We start from the raw sequence: 16,251 nt of genomic DNA, 5'->3' as shown, positions 1-16,251 counted from the left end.
CCATTAAAATATAAAGGTACTTCACTTGCGTGGCTATGAGGCATTCTAATAATGGCTGCCTAGTGTAATGACTTGCCTTAAGGGACTTTGCTTCCATCAACATGTGTTTCACGAGTCTTTGGAATGTTGCTGTGGTGTTTTTCAGTCCAAAAGAGAGACAACGAATTGTATATATCCCTGAGGAGGTAATGAAGGCTGTCTTCTCAATACTCAATTACTGCATGTAACCACTTTTATAATCAAGGGTGCTAAAAATAGTGGCACTTGTAAAAACTCCAAAATAAGCTGAATTTGTGGCATTGGGTAATCATCTAGATGTGTCTTATCATTAAGACCCCGATAATCAACACAAAACCTAGAACTTCCATTTGTCTTTGGTACAACAACCACTGGGGATGCCCATGTTGAGATGGGATAATTAATTTCTCCAAAAGCTCTTGAACTTGGGACTCAATGAACTGGTGTTTCTCCAGTGACACCTTGTACACTCTTTTCCTTATGGGCACTTAATCTATGGTCATATTTTTTTTCTGCCAAGATTGAGTGCACACTGTGGGCCAACTAAACATTAACTCCTCCAATTTCTTTGAATGAAGGAGCGTGAATCAACCTTTTGTGTGGTTCAAAGAATGCTGATGATCTTCTGAACTAACAGTAGGCATAGCTAGATAAAAGTAAGTGGAAGAGTTTCCATTGTTATGCATAAAAGGAACAATTTGGTTCCAGTGAATTAGATAGCTGGAACTGTGCTTTGTTAAAATCTTTTACAATACCACTTTAATAAAAAAAAAAAATATTCCCAGGATAATTGGTATGGTTAGGTTGGAGTTGGAGATAAAGTTGCATTTATCTTTTTTCCTATTTCATATTCCCTATTGACTTTACCCAGTGTACTTTATCTCTGTCCATTTGCTTAATTTGTTCCAACTAAGACATTAGTGAAATCAGTGAAAATGTGCTGCCTGTATCTATTATAGCAAATGCATAACTTTTTCAGAGTATTAAAGGGATAGTTCACCCAAATATAAAAATTTAATCTGATTACCCCCAGGGCATCCAAGATGTAGGTGATGTTGTTTCTTTAGTAGAACACCATTTTAAACACAAACCGTTGCAGTCTGTCAGTCATATAGTGGAAGTGGATGGGAATCATGAAAAAAAAAATCATACAAAAACAAAACCAAATAGAACCTTGCAGCTTGTGATAATACATTGATGTGTAAATTCACAAAATGGTCTCTGCAAGAAACTGGACAATGTTATTATATATATATATATATATATATATATATATATATATATATATATATATATATATATATATATATATATATATATATATTTATAGAAATGTTTTTTTTTTTATTAATTTTTTTTTTACCACTGAATCACACAGTGTCCAAACTGTCCTGAAGAAGGCAAAAAAAATAATCCAATTGTCCGATAGAAAAAGTATTCCAAATTATCAGCACTCCAAGTTTCCTTAAAACATAGCTTGGGCTTAAAAGATTAGTCAACATTATTAACAACGTCGACAATAAAAATTGTCAACAAATTTTTTTGTTGACGAGTAGTCGTTTGATCTCATATGACCTCTTATAAGTAAAGTCTGCAATTATGCGGTTTGACCAATGTGGAGCTGTAGCGCAAGACTGTAATTCAGCCCTTTGCAATTCAAGAGAAGAAGATACGCTTCAAAACAAATGCAGCCACTCCTGAAGCTGACTTAATAGATAGCCTTAAAACAAGCAGCTTTGCAGTTTTAAACATTACACTTTTTTCTAAACTTTATGTTAGAATTACAGCTTTATCTGTTATAAATCAGCTCTCCAGTGTGTAGCTAGCTTATTAGAAAATCATTTTATTAGTGGGGAAAATTATATATTTTATTCTTAAAGTGATAGTTTGGTTTGCAGAGATCAAAGCTTGATCTAGCTCAGGAGTATTTTGATTATCATAACTCGGTGAGTTATTTTTAGAGAGATTATGTTGTGTATAAAATAGTGTAACCAAAAATAAAATGTCTCATCACTTACCTTTATTTTGTTTCTTGTTCATATGACTTAAAAGGAGATGTTAGGCAGAATGACGTCATTCAGTAACTTTTTCATATAGCTAAATAAATGGTGAACGAGAGTTTCTCTGTCATCTCATTTTTGTGCCATATATATTTATTTGTATAAATTAATCATATAATAATTGGAATTACATAATATGATTTTCAAAGGCTGAAATTATTACCTTTATATGTCAGCATTTTAACTACTGATTAATCAGTGAAATAATTGATGATTAGCCGATTAATCGTTCTAATAATTGTTAGATCAATCGATTATCAAAATAATAATTTATTGCAGCCCTAAACATAGCGTGTGTTGCAACTCTGATCTTAAATGATCTCAGCACGATGAGCAAAGAGTTTCGGTCAAGTTATTCATTAGTCCAACAATAAGTAATACACAGTTCAAAAGAAAGAAGGAGAGACGGAAAACAAGAGTTCTTCTATAGAACAAACACACAACTAGCATTCGATTCAGCTCTGCTCGCCTTAAACTATATACAAAGTAAGTGCAAAGTAACATAGTTCAAAACAACCTAGAACACTTGATTGAGCTGGAAACATTTGTTTCTCAATCCAAACTCAATTAAGCAGTGAGGTTAAGTGAGAGGAAGCCATGTATTCCCTTAATAAAACAGGTATATATTACTCTACTGCCCATCTATGCTTTATTCCCAAAATGGAGAACACCCTAGAGCACAGTAGAAGAACTACACTAAAAACAAAACAATTTAATAGAGATTCAGCAGATTCTGTTCTTGGCTGCGGCTTTGTTTTGCAGGTGCAACTTGTCCAGTGTTGGTGGTGCTAAGGTACCCTCCGGACCCCCTGCTGAATGGCGGATGGAGTCAAAGTACAGTACTGTAGCTCCCACAGGTGAAAAGTGCTGCTTTCAGGAGAAATTTTGGTGTACTTCTTTTAATCTCAGGCTTGCTGGGTTTGTAGTAGTGTTAAGAAAAACCACCTGGCCCTGGGAAGCTCCTGTGGATTTTGCACTATACTGAAGCGGAAAGAATAGATCTGTGCTGTCTGTACAACAATTCAGTTTGAAAATATGGCACTACAAGTCTCCAAGAACTAATAAAGATGGCCTTCCCTAACACTAGGAGCTGACATTTCTGCAGAACAACTCTGCTTTTTCAAACAATCCATATCTATATACTCTGGGCTTTAGCCCTATCATTATATTGAGGAAACTGAGCATTGTCCATCCAATCTTTTTTAATGATACATATAGGAGCAGATAAATTACAGTGAGTTTGGTTTGGCTGAAGGCACTACAGCGGAGATACAATAGAGAAATGGAGAACATCTACTGTCAGCAAGATGTCACTTTCCATCTTTAATGCCTATGGATAATATGAGCCCTCTTTCAACATTTTATCCATCCACAAACATGGCAAAGTCCTCTGCTTTTCAATCGGATGAGAGCTTCCTCATGTTTCAGAGCTAACTTTATTCCCAGGTAATTGCATTGGTTCAAGCTAGTGTACCAGCGTGCTTCACATTAATCAATACTGAGATAAACTTTGTGTCTTTAGTACAAGTAGAATATTTCCATTGTGTTGTTTTTCCGCTGTGTTTTAGACATTGGAGAATGGCCCATGTTTTTTTTATTTTTGAATGGCAGAAGTGAACTGGAGGAGCAAGTGAGAGGATGAGTGTTGAACGTCAGATAAACCGTTACGTAACAGGAGGGATCAAGAGGGTTTGGCAGTGGAGTAACAAGAACTTAATCTGTGCATGGCAAAAGCCTTAATCTCCCGCTTCATCCTGTCTACTCACACTCTTTTGAACACACAAACGTCAGCGTGAGCCAGTGAATGTCAGACTGAAGGCTGAATCATGTACTACAATACCCTTGTTCATTATGACGTTTAATACTGAATGCATTTACATTTGAAAGCACCTTTCTTTCAGGAAATGTTGCAGCCATTTTATTAGATAAATGTCTTATGCAAACATTCCAATAATCTAAATCTCATTTTGAATTTGTGTTTGTCGTCAGCTTACTTTGACGTTCTATATCCTCCACTTTTGTGTTTTCTCAATGATGACCACAACAAAGGTTCAAAACAGCATCCAACCTGTTTATACCGCACTTTTTCTGTATGCCTAAAGTCACTGGATGATCTAATCCAGCGACAAAAATATACAGCACATTAAACAACAGTTAGTTCAAGTCCTCTAATATGATTGGCTAATCAGCGCTCGAAGAGTGCCAGTCCAACAGCGCTGTATCACTCCACTTGTTTCGGTTTGTGCTTTTCAGAAAAGAGCGTCAGTGTACTCCCGTCAGTCTGTGTGTTAGTGGATTATGTTGAGCATACTCTGTGACCATTTCTGCAGGTTACTTTATCTTTATGCTAAGTAGGTAGTGACTTTTTGATGTGAATGAATTATTGACTCACCTGTTTACTTCAAAAAAACCCAATTCATTTAACAATGAAACATGTAACTGTGTGTATTAGTGAGTCATCTAATCATTCACTCAATTGATTTGTTCAGAAACACCGATTCATACACCAACACAGTAGTGTTGCTCCAAAGAGACAGGGATTTTTCTAATAGCAGACCAAAAATAGACTAGTTGTCAATTTCAGGTTTACAATGTAGGTTACTGTTGTGTAAAAGTCACATTTGAAATGGTGCTGGCCTTAATGTCAGCATTATTTATCTTATACATCAATGATATAGACTACGTATGCTAAATTTCACAATCAGCCTGATTTCGGTTTTCAGTGAACTTAGAGCAATATCTAACATTATTTTTTTTTTCACATGATCTGACTCATTATGCACATCAGACTACCAAATGATAAAATTCAGATTAACCATATTTATTTTAGAGACTGTTAGCTGAGCTAAAATAAAATGCAAAGTAAATGTGCAATGTAGTACTACTATTTATATGTCCATACTGAATGCTGTTTAGTATGCTATTTACTATATGGTTGGTACTATATGGTATATTCTGCACTCTGAACAGTATGCTTGTATTCTGTTCTAACATACCCAAAGACTCTTCATGCAGGTGTGACTATCAATGAACTGAATATCCAAATTCAGTCCGTGTGCTCTGGTTTTGGGACTTCCTTTGACAGTCTGAGTGAATGGACTCTCTCTGCTGGTCTGAGAGATATTGAGAGAGATGTGCCGTCAGAAGCCCTTCTGTGTGCTTGACAGCATCCTCGTATAGCGGCCTAACAGCAGTCCCATTCTTTATCCCTCTCTCTTTCAGGCTACATTCTGAGTCTGGTTTTGCTCACTCTGCCCCGACAGCACCTGGTGCAGCTCTACCTGTATGTGCTCACGGCTCTGCTGCTGTTTGCTGGTCACCAGATCTCAAGGTGAGAGTTTTGGACTCCCACCATTACAACCCTGATAAGCCAGTAAAAAAACTGTCATTCAACCAAGAGAAAACCCATCATGCTTTTTCATTTATTCTGTTTGATTCAATATAGTTGAATATATTTTTCTTTGTTAATTAAAAAATGGGACTGATGGGTTTGTCAGATTTTCATTTGTAAACGTTTTTCAAAGATTCCCAAGTTATGGTGATTAAGTGCTCAAGAAACTTGTCTTATTATTATAATTTGTTGAAAACAGTTTTATTTTTTTTGGAAACCTTGATAATTGTTTCCCCCCTGGATTTTTTGCAGAATAAAGAGTTCTAAAGAACATTTATATATATATATATATATATATATATATATTTTTAAACGTTTTTACTGATTGATTTAATGTATCCTTGCTGAATAATGATAATTTCTTAAAAAAAAATAATAATAATAATAAAAAAAATCTTGCAGACACCAAACTTTTGAATGGTAGTGTATATTATATTATACTGTTATTTATTTGCCTTGCTTTCTTTTTATCCTCTATGTTGTTTTTTCCCTATGGAACACAAAATAAAAAATTATTAGTATTAGTATTAGTATTAGTATATTATTTAAATGATTAAATTAGAATATTAGTTTATGATATGATTAATTTTTAATTTGAGTGTATATATGTATATACATACAGACATACATACATTACACACACACACACACACATTTTACATAATAATAATTATACATAATAATAATTATATATATATATATATATATATATATATATATATATATATATATATATATATATATATATATATATGTATGTATATAAACTATAACAAAATACTGTATTTTTATAAGCATTTATATTTGGACATTTAAATAATATTGCGCAAAAAAAGAAATGCTCTTCTGCCATGCTCATGGGTCTGCGATTATAGTGTGGTGCTTTGCGTTTGACAGCTGGCTGTTTAGTGTCAGATTAAGAGAGAGCTTTTAGCACATTTCTCAGCCGAATGTGTGTCTGTTGAAAAAGCAGTGGCTGCTCAAATTAAGATCACCCAAGTGTGGCAAAGCCATTACTGCCAGCTCATAACTTACCTGCCTCACTGTATTCCCTCTCTGCCTCCATACACTGAACAGAGCCAAGCTCAGATAATAATTTAAGCAAGCTTTGTAAATGTTTATTCTGGTATGTGTGTGTCATATATGAGATCCATTCGGTCCTCTAAACAAGTTAATCTCTCAATGTCACCCCCAGAAGAAATGATGATGTTATGTGCAAAGTCATTTCAATAATCAAATTTTTCACCAAAATATACTGCAGAGCTTTAAAAGTGAACAACTTTTATGGACCTCTTTTACGCTGCTTTAATAAAATTCTACCTTTGTGTTCCACAAAAAAAATAAAAAAAAATAATAATAACTTTATGCAGTTTTGGGATCTTTTTCCCCACACAAAAATGAGTTTTAGATAAAAAATGATTGCTGGAGCCCCTGCCGGAGTGCTGCAGAGCCCTTAGGGGTTGCGGACCCTTTATTAAAAACCCCTTAGATAAGGTTAAAGGATAATTTATACTTCTGAATGTCAGTGGTAGTTGTTTTTGTGCTCAGTGGGACTCAGCTAAGAGTTATATAAGGGATTGTTCTCTCAGGAATTCTAGTCTGATAAAAACTGACGGACTTGGGCCCACTGGGCCCACTGCTCAGCGTTGTCTGACTCGGCCAATAAGTAGATCCTCGGGGAGAATGCCACACTATGAGAGGTTAGAATAAAGTCTCTGTTCTGTGTTTCAGGGACTATGTGCGCAGTGAGCTGGAGTCTGGCTATGAGGGCCCGCTGTACCTGGAGCCTCTCTCCATCAACCGCTTCACTACTGCACTCATCTGTAAATCTTCTAATGATCACGCCTTTAAAGTCAATGTGAAATGCTGTTCACAAACCACTTTTGCTTCTTTAACATTAATAATTTCTGAGTGAAACAGGATGTAAATATTAAGCCTAAAATACAGAATTGAATTCATGAAAAATGAAGCAAGGCCATATTGTGTCGCCACGATCATTCAGGAGTGAAATGCTGATAATACAATTGCAACCTCTCTGATATTCCTCCTGTTTCAAAGTCTGCAGATGCGAAACAGGGTATTGGTATGGAAACAGAGGTGAAAAAAGCACATTCTTGCTATCTCTGTCTTTGCTACACTGCTAGTAGGAGGGGACTTTAACAGGGCCAGTTCTGATTTCAAGTTGACTTAAACTTAACGTTCTGAATCAGGTTGCTGTCACGTGCGAGTCCCATACTGACTCACTACAGCTGTTATTCAGTCTGAACGTGTGCCCATGTAGTGTCATTCTGGGAAGAATTGGGTAGTTTTGCATGTCTCGGCATGTGATGTCAGATGTCAAGGCATTTCTTACCCTTGTTCCCGTCTCATAAGCCACCTGCCCTCAAACACGCTGTATAAAAGCCAGTGATGCAGCTTTCATATTTTCCCCTCATCACTTTTGCTATGAGTACAATCCTTTGCCAGCTTAATGTCAAAACCTCTCCTGCTCGCTTCCTTTATTTTTTTTCTCTCTCACAAATATGGTCTTCCCCTTGTCTATAATATGTCATACTTTCCCTTACTCTCTCACTTTTTCTTTCACTGCATTTTATAAGTCTGTTCCTTCCTCTAACTTACTTGCTTTCTCATCAACTACTGTATATTTATTCTTTCTGTGTTTTGCTTGACATTTATGTGGTTTAGGGGGTAAATCTCACTGTCCAGAACATGCCTAGATCATATTTATTTAGGATCAGTTAGGAAAGTAGCACTTCACAACAAGCTCCCATTAGTTATAGTTTATAGTTTTGTTAAATTACAGCATTTTTTCAATTTCTTTTCTTTATTTTGGCAAAAAAAAAAAAAAAAAAACTTTAAATAGTATTTTTGCTTGTCATCCAGAGTTTTGATGTGCATATCATACTGGCAGCTTTATTGATGGTACTTTTATTTATATATTTAATAAATGTTTTTTTTTTTTTTTACATAACAGAAAATATGTATATTTTAAAAAGGTCTCTAGAAGAGTATATATTACATCTTCAATTATCCGTCTTTAGTTATAGTGATTGCTGTGTTTGTTGAAGTTAAGTTGTAGAAAATTCATTGTTGTAGAAAAAGTCATAATATATATTAACCACAATTTTTGTCTTTGGACAATTAATTAATTAATTGATTTATTTTTTTCAAAAATTAAGGTTTTAATGTAAAAAGAAAAAGTGATACATTTGTCTATAACAGTATTTGGTCCCAACTTTTGACATTGGACCCTAATTTCTTGTAAAAAAATAAAATAAAATAATATATACACACACACACACACACACACACACACATATATAAATATATATATATATATATATATATATATATATATATATATATATATATATATATATATATATATATATATATATATATATATATATATATAATATTATTATATTATACAAGAATAATCCTGCATAGATTATTATAGTACTTGCTGTACTGAATTATTATTATTATTTTTTATAGAAAGAAACGTTGTGCACAGACAGAATGATTTTCTTACTGCATTACAGTAATGAGAAAATATATATTGTTATTATTATATGATTATGTACTTAATATGCTTTATAGGCTTCTTTATGCATAATATATATATTTCTTTCTCTCTTTCTCTTTCTTTTTTTTCTCCATTTTGTGGTGAAATACAACCATAGCACCTGTTGGTGAGATTCACCCTTTGGTGTACTTCTTGCTATTTCACTGGTGTGCACATTGAGTTCTTGAGTGCTGCTGGGTCCTTTACTCTGAATTCTGTAGATCCTAATTAACTCCAGCCAGAACAGATGCATTCATTAATGTCAGTGAGTACAGTAGGGAGCACATGGCTTAGATTCAGGTCTTGTGCTTTTTCTCTTCAGTATCATATTGCAGTTTAGTATTAATAGTAATCTTATTTTTGCTCATATTTTTAATTCTATTATGAATAGATGTTTTGTTTTATATCTCTGTGTTTATGTGTGCATAGGTCAGCTGGTGGTGTGTACCTTGTGCTCCTGTGTGATGCAGACCAAGCGCATTTGGCTGTTCTCAGCGCACTTCCTCCCTCTGGTGGCCAGACTGTGCCTGGTTCCTTTGGACACTATCGTTTTCGTTAATCGCTTTGCCATGATTTTCACAGGCCTGGAAGTCATCTACTTTTTGGCCTCCAACCTGCTGGTGCCGTTTAATCTTGCCAAAACAGCATACCGGGAGCTTGCACAGGTTAGAACAGTAGAGGCAGTTTTTAAACTGGAGGGTGTTAAATCAAAGAAAAAAGAATTCAACTCTTCTCTGTTATATCTGTTAGGTGGTGGAGGTTTATGGGTTGCTGGCTCTCGGTATGTCTCTGTGGAATCAGTTGGTTCTGCCCGTGTTGTTCATGTGTTTCTGGCTGGTTCTGTTTGCTCTGCAAATCTACACATACCTCAGCACACGAGACCAGCCAACATCTAGAGAGAGGCTGCTCTTCCTTTTTCTCACAAGGTGAGTCGAAGTTCAGGCTGCCCTGCTTGTCATTCCTGAGCATTTTAATAAAAAGTTTAATAGAGAAATAGATGGATAAGAGTGTCACTGATCTTTTTTTTTTCTGCAAAATATTTGATGAACTGTTAGTAAATGTTGGATTGATTGATTTTGTTCTCATGAAGGTTTACAGCAGGTTCATTTCTAAATGTTTCTCAGTATTGCAGAGTGCTGTTGTACTCCGTACTCTCTGCTGGGCCTGGTGTTCACAGTGTCGTTCGTTGCTTTGGGAGTGCTCACTCTTTGCAAGTTCTACCTGCAGGGCTACAGAGCTTTCATGAATGACAACACCGTGCACAGGTATCACATACCCAAGTGTTTTTCTTATGCAACACAAAATATTAAGTTCAAATTTATCTTTTATTGTCTTGCAGTTGCCATTTTGTGTGGTTTATTACTAAATTATCAATAATATAATTACAATTTGAGATCTTATTTTTTGTTACTAAGGTCACTAAGGCCACATTTATTTGATTAAAAAAAAAAGCAAATACAGAAATAACAGAAATATTGTGAAATGTAATGACAATTTAAAATGACAGTTTTTTATTTTAATAGATTTTAAAATGTAATTTATTCCTGTAATGAAAAGCTGATTTTTCAGCAGCCATTACTCCAGTCTTCAGTGTCACATGATTCATTACGGCACTTTTTTAATCACATGATTGACCATGGCAATCTCTCTCTCAGGGGCATGACAGAGGGAATCACTCTTCTGATCCTCGCTGTTCAGACTGGACTGATTGAGCTCCAGGTCATCCACAGAGCCTTCCTCCTCAGCATCATCCTCTTCATTGTAGTGGCCTCCATCTTGCAGTCTATGCTGGAAATTGCTGATCCCATAGTGCTGGCGCTGGGAGCCTCCAGAGACAAGTACATAAGCATGATTGTTAAAGACGTATATTTATGTATTTTATAAGTGAACAATGTAATTTAGTGTTCTGGTTATTTTTGAATCATTATTGCTACCAGGAGTCTATGGAAGCACTTTCGTGCGGTTAGCCTGTGCTTGTTCCTGCTGGTGTTCCCAGCCTACATGTCCTACATGATTTGTCAGTTCTTCCACATGGACTTCTGGCTTCTGATCATCATCTCCTCCAGCATTCTGACCTCACTACAGGTAGAAATCCCACAAAAACACACAGCATCAGCTCTGAACTGATGGTTACATTAGTGAGTGTAAGATACAGCATAAAGCAGCAGAAATGGGGGGAAAAAAAAGAATGGGAGAAATTGTAACTCAATATGGTACTCAAGATGTTATTACTTACAATCTTGACGAACAATATTGGAGATTTGAATGGATTTTAGTAACATTAGCCATACAAATTGCAGATCTAATAGAGGACACAACACCATAAAGTGTATTATATGATTTCCTCTCTGCATATATATATAATAATTTGGTAACACTTTACATTTAAGGATCCACATGGTTTATTTATCTTCACCATAAATCACTTTTTTCTTTAGTTAATAAAAATATAACTGTTCACTTTTAGTTGTCAGCTCGGTTCCATTAAATAATATTAACAGATACAACTTTTGATTTGAATAATTACCTAGTAAATGTTGAAAATAAAAGTATTAAATTCTTTAGATGTATTTTTATTGTTAGTTTATGTTACCTAATGTGGTTAAACCATCGTTAACAAATGTAAAGTCATTGTAAAGTGTTGCCAATAATTTATAATAAATACAAATTATAATAATATTTAAAATGTGAACAAAAAAATATTAACAGTAATATTTAATTATATAGTCATATTTTATGTTTATATTTGTATTTATAGTAACAATATTCATATTTCCAATCTGTTATTAATACAAATTATTCATACATAATTTTTTGTATTTTTGAATCAGTATTTCATCGGCCATCTGCCACCCTGCTCTTTAGTCACTGGCTCTAAAAAACCTATTACAGTTGTGTAGGAGTTGTGACAGTTGCTGATTGGTGTAATGTGAAATTGAGCTGTTGTCCCTCTGTTATAAATCTTGGGCTCTCAGGTGCTGGGCACACTGCTGATCTACGTGCTCTTCATGGTGGAGGAGCTCAGCAAGGCTCCAGTGGAGAACATGGATGATGTCATCTACTGGGTGAACGGCACCTACAGGCTGCTGGAGTTCCTGGTTGCGCTGTGCGTGGTCGCGTACGGCGTGTCGGAGACTGTGTTCGGGGAGTGGACCGTTATGGGCTCTACCATCGTACTCATCCATTCTTACTATAACGTGTGGCTGAGGGCCCAGCTGGGCTGGCAGAGTTTCCTGCTCCGCAGAGATGCTGTCAACAAGATCAAGAACCTGCCTACAGCTTCACACCAACAACTCCAGCAGCACAATGACATCTGTTCCATCTGCTACCAGGTGTGTGTGAGTGTGGATGTGAGGGTTTGTGTGTTGTGATGGATGTCCAGGTACATTCTGTAGCACGTGTCTCCTTGTGTATTTCTGTGGTAGATTGATGGTGGGTTCAGTTAGGGTGCATCACTATTGTTCATATCCTCTAAGTATTAAATTTATGCGCATAATCTGTGCCACACCATTTGTATTATATACATGGACATATCTAATATTGCGTGGCTTGCTAAAAAAAGACTTTTCCAAGGGATTGGATTTAATATTTTTTTGTTTGGCAGACAGTATTGTAGACTTACTTTGACTTTGGTCAGTAAGCAACCACCTAACAACCATATTCATAACACCTTAGAACAGCTGATATTTGATTTGTATTATTAATTGGTATGAATTAATATTGGATAAATATAGACTTATATTGAAAATTGATTTGTGAATGGATTAATTTACCTTTTTTTTTTACATGTAAATTACATTTACTGTCATTTTAATGATGATGATGGTGATGATGTTTTATTATTATTAATACTACTACTGCTACAACTACTTATTAAATAATAATTTTACATCATCATAATAATAATAATTATGATATAACAAAATATTATAGTATTAGTATAATTATTATTATTATTATTATTATTATTATTATTATTATTATTAATAATAATAATAATAATAATATACAAAGAAGAATTTGTATTATTATTTGTACTATTATTATTACTCAACCTATATTAAACATCAAAATAATAATAATAATAATAATATTAATAATAATATTTTCTTCTTTGTGTTATTATTAATTATACTAATAATATAATAATTTGCCATTGTTGTAATGATTATGATAACGTTATTATTATTATTATTATTATTATTATCGATTTTAACGAAATTCTTAAAATTTGTATACATTTTTCATATTGTACATTAATAGTGATGCCTAAATTCACTATAGTTGTTTTCTATTTATTTTGGCAAAACATAAAAAACATTTTTTTTCGTGCTATCTAACAGCTATAACATACAAATAATTATCATTTAAATACATATATATATATATATATATATATATATATATATATATATATATATATATATATATATATATATATATATATATATAATTTTTTTTTTTTTTTTTTTTTTTTTTTTTTTTTTATGACTAACCTCTTCTGTTCTTGAATCTAGGACATGACGTCAGCAGTCATCACCCCCTGCAGTCACCTCTTCCATGCCGGCTGCTTGAAGAAGTGGTTGTATGTGCAGGAGACTTGCCCACTTTGTCACAACCAGCTAAAAGGCTCATCACAACCTGCCTCTCCAACACAGGACGCCCCACCACAAGAGCTCCCAATACAGCCAGCAGGTGATCTGGACCCTTCAACGCATCCAGAATCAAATTCAACTCTCCAGGTTCCCCAGCAAGACGACACCACTCTCGCTTCAGCGTCAGACTTTACGGCTGGGCTGAAAGACGACAGTGACACTACTGCCTGCTTCTCCTCCCAGTCCTAAAACCTGCCTTGAGCCAGTCTCAACTCCACACACTATTGGCCAAAAGACAGTTTTACAGCAGAGGGTCTGATGGGATACTGTCGGCCCTCTCTGTGACTGATTCATACATTACATACGGAATGCTATTTAGACATCTATAAAATCAAAATCAGTCGTCCCCATCTCGTCCAGAACATCACAGAATCCAGAGGCCAGAAAGCTTATCGGAGGTGAAAAGAATAATTTCACCTCTTCCACATCTGGATCTACCAAAACACCAGCTCTTCCCCACCCTTTATTACAAAAACTACAATCTCCAGGGAAAACCAACCTGAATGTGATCATGTGACCCTTCAATATAGTGCTGTGATGCTCTGTAGGCACTTATCAGCACATATCCACTAGCACGCACTCAGTATTCAATAGCGGTAGCCCGTGTTTTCTGTTCTCGATTTGTTTTTTGTTTTTTGAGAGAAAATATATTTACATATATGCCACTGCATTTGCACTAATGTAACATAAAGCAATGCTCCAAAGTCTTGTCTGATGCTAAATACTGGTGTGTATGCATTGAATCAAGTTCTATATGAAATATATACCCATGTACAAATATATATGTAAAGGAGTTTTGATATGCAAAAGTATATTGTAAAGCAGCATCGAGTGTCATGAAGTGGCCTCAGGCTTAAATGAACGCTAGGCCTCTAGTGCGACCTCTAGTGGCGGTAGTGGGACGTGCCTTTGGCTGTGGATAAACACTGACCAATGAGGAGAGTCAATTTCATTCTCATCAGTATTTGGCATTTAGCGCATTTGTGAACATGAATACATTCGAGAATGTATGAGCACACTTTGCGAATGCCGTTTTTTCTTTTTACTAAGCGTTTAAGTTAATATATTTAACATAGTTAAACGAATGCTGTTTGGCTTGTGGAATTTTTAATCTGCAAAAATGTTACTTTTATCTAAACCACCAGATTGTTATTTTAAAGCTATTTTCCATTTTAAAGCAAATCTGAATGAAAATGGAGAGTATAATCCTAATAGCATTCTGAATTTATCCTCCTTTTCTTTTAATACACCATAAACGTGGAATGATGTTCTTTGAAGGCTAACTTTGTTTGAATTGAAGCTGAATTCAGTAAAATATGCCTGAAGTCTGAACGTGAACCTGAATGTCAGAATAAATCCAATCCTAAAGTATGAAACATTTGTCTTGGCTTTCTTCCACAATTCCTTTCTAAATCGTAAAAAGACCTACAGGGGCTCTTAAACCCAGCTGCGATGATGATGAAAATAATAATAATTTAATATTTACTATTAATTTAATACAAAATATTAATAATATAAAAAAGAACTCATTATTAATTCAAACATTATTGTTTATTTATTAATAATTATAATTGTTTAAGGTTATCTTTAGCTAATTTCAAAATGAATATCCATTTTTCATATTGTATATTACAATGGTGTGGTATCTTAATTCAATTGTAGCATTTAAAATGCCTCTTTTTTTTCTTTAGCATTTCTTTTTTTAAATTTAATTTAAATATTGACTGTTTAACAGTTATTGGAGATAACATTAAAACCTCTTGAGTTCTATAATCTAGGACATGATGTAAAAAAAAAAAAAACTGGTACTTAGTTATTGGTAGTTAGAATAATCCTATTAACATTCTGAATGTATCCTCCTTAGAAATACAGCATAAATGTGTCTTCTGTGAAGGCTAACTTCTGTTTGAATTGCAGCTGAATTCAGTGAAATATGCCTATATGTGATTCTGAATGTCAGAATGAATCTAAACCTAAACTATTAAACTTTTGTCCTGGCTTTCTTTAAGTGCCTTTCTGAAGCATAATAAGACCTACAGGGCTCTTAAAGCCACCTGTGATGAATCAAACAGACCTACACCAGAGTGCTGAGGTAACGTCAGACTGCTGAAACCATCAAAACATCTGATGAAGAGACACAGACAGGATATGCACACATTTCCTGACCACTCAAAATCTTTCAGAGGTCTGAAGATCATTCGTTTCCCTTCTCTCCTTTATAGAGTTACTGTTTGCCCCTAATCTCTGCAGTCATCATAGTCCTAACTATATTCTTTTAACATAACTCATTTGCTGATTCAATAAATGCAATAAACCGTCATGGTATATGCATCCTCCCGCAATATTTGAGCAAAGTGTGAAGTGTCTTGGAGTAGGCAGATGTGAGCATTTATACACTTTTCTTGTGTGAGCACTTTAACTTGTTTAAGCATGAGGAGCAGGAAGAGAAAATGGAAGAAACATTAGCAAATCAAAGAGTGCTACCCTTTAACCCCTCTCCATCCTTCTGATCAAAGTTAGCCTTGAACTCCGACCTTTGTGTAAGAGAGAGAGAGAGAG

At 34.7% G+C, this 16,251-nt stretch overlaps 1 protein-coding gene across 2 annotated transcripts in view; it reads left to right on the top strand.

The window, feature by feature from the left end:
- LOC128027180 (RING finger protein 145) overlaps nucleotides 1-15,068 on the top strand; it is a 67,679-nt gene extending 52,611 nt beyond the window's left edge. For both annotated transcript variants that reach the window (XM_052614508.1, XM_052614507.1), the window contains exons 6-14: nucleotides 5,301-5,409; nucleotides 7,201-7,292; nucleotides 9,467-9,702; nucleotides 9,788-9,963; nucleotides 10,162-10,302; nucleotides 10,693-10,875; nucleotides 10,975-11,122; nucleotides 12,013-12,369; nucleotides 13,555-15,068. In XM_052614508.1, coding sequence (XP_052470468.1) covers nucleotides 5,301-5,409; nucleotides 7,201-7,292; nucleotides 9,467-9,702; nucleotides 9,788-9,963; nucleotides 10,162-10,302; nucleotides 10,693-10,875; nucleotides 10,975-11,122; nucleotides 12,013-12,369; nucleotides 13,555-13,881 — 1,769 coding nt within the window. In that variant the 3' untranslated portion in view covers nucleotides 13,882-15,068. The remainder of the gene's footprint in view (nucleotides 1-5,300; nucleotides 5,410-7,200; nucleotides 7,293-9,466; nucleotides 9,703-9,787; nucleotides 9,964-10,161; nucleotides 10,303-10,692; nucleotides 10,876-10,974; nucleotides 11,123-12,012; nucleotides 12,370-13,554) is intronic.
- Nucleotides 15,069-16,251: the final 1,183 nt, after the last annotated feature.

The sequence above is a fragment of the Carassius gibelio genome, chromosome A14 (assembly GCF_023724105.1).
Source record: "Carassius gibelio isolate Cgi1373 ecotype wild population from Czech Republic chromosome A14, carGib1.2-hapl.c, whole genome shotgun sequence".
Taxonomy (NCBI): Eukaryota; Metazoa; Chordata; class Actinopteri; order Cypriniformes; family Cyprinidae; genus Carassius; species Carassius gibelio.
Note: the sequence above shows the minus strand (reverse complement) of the source record. Positions and strands in the feature narration are given on the sequence as shown.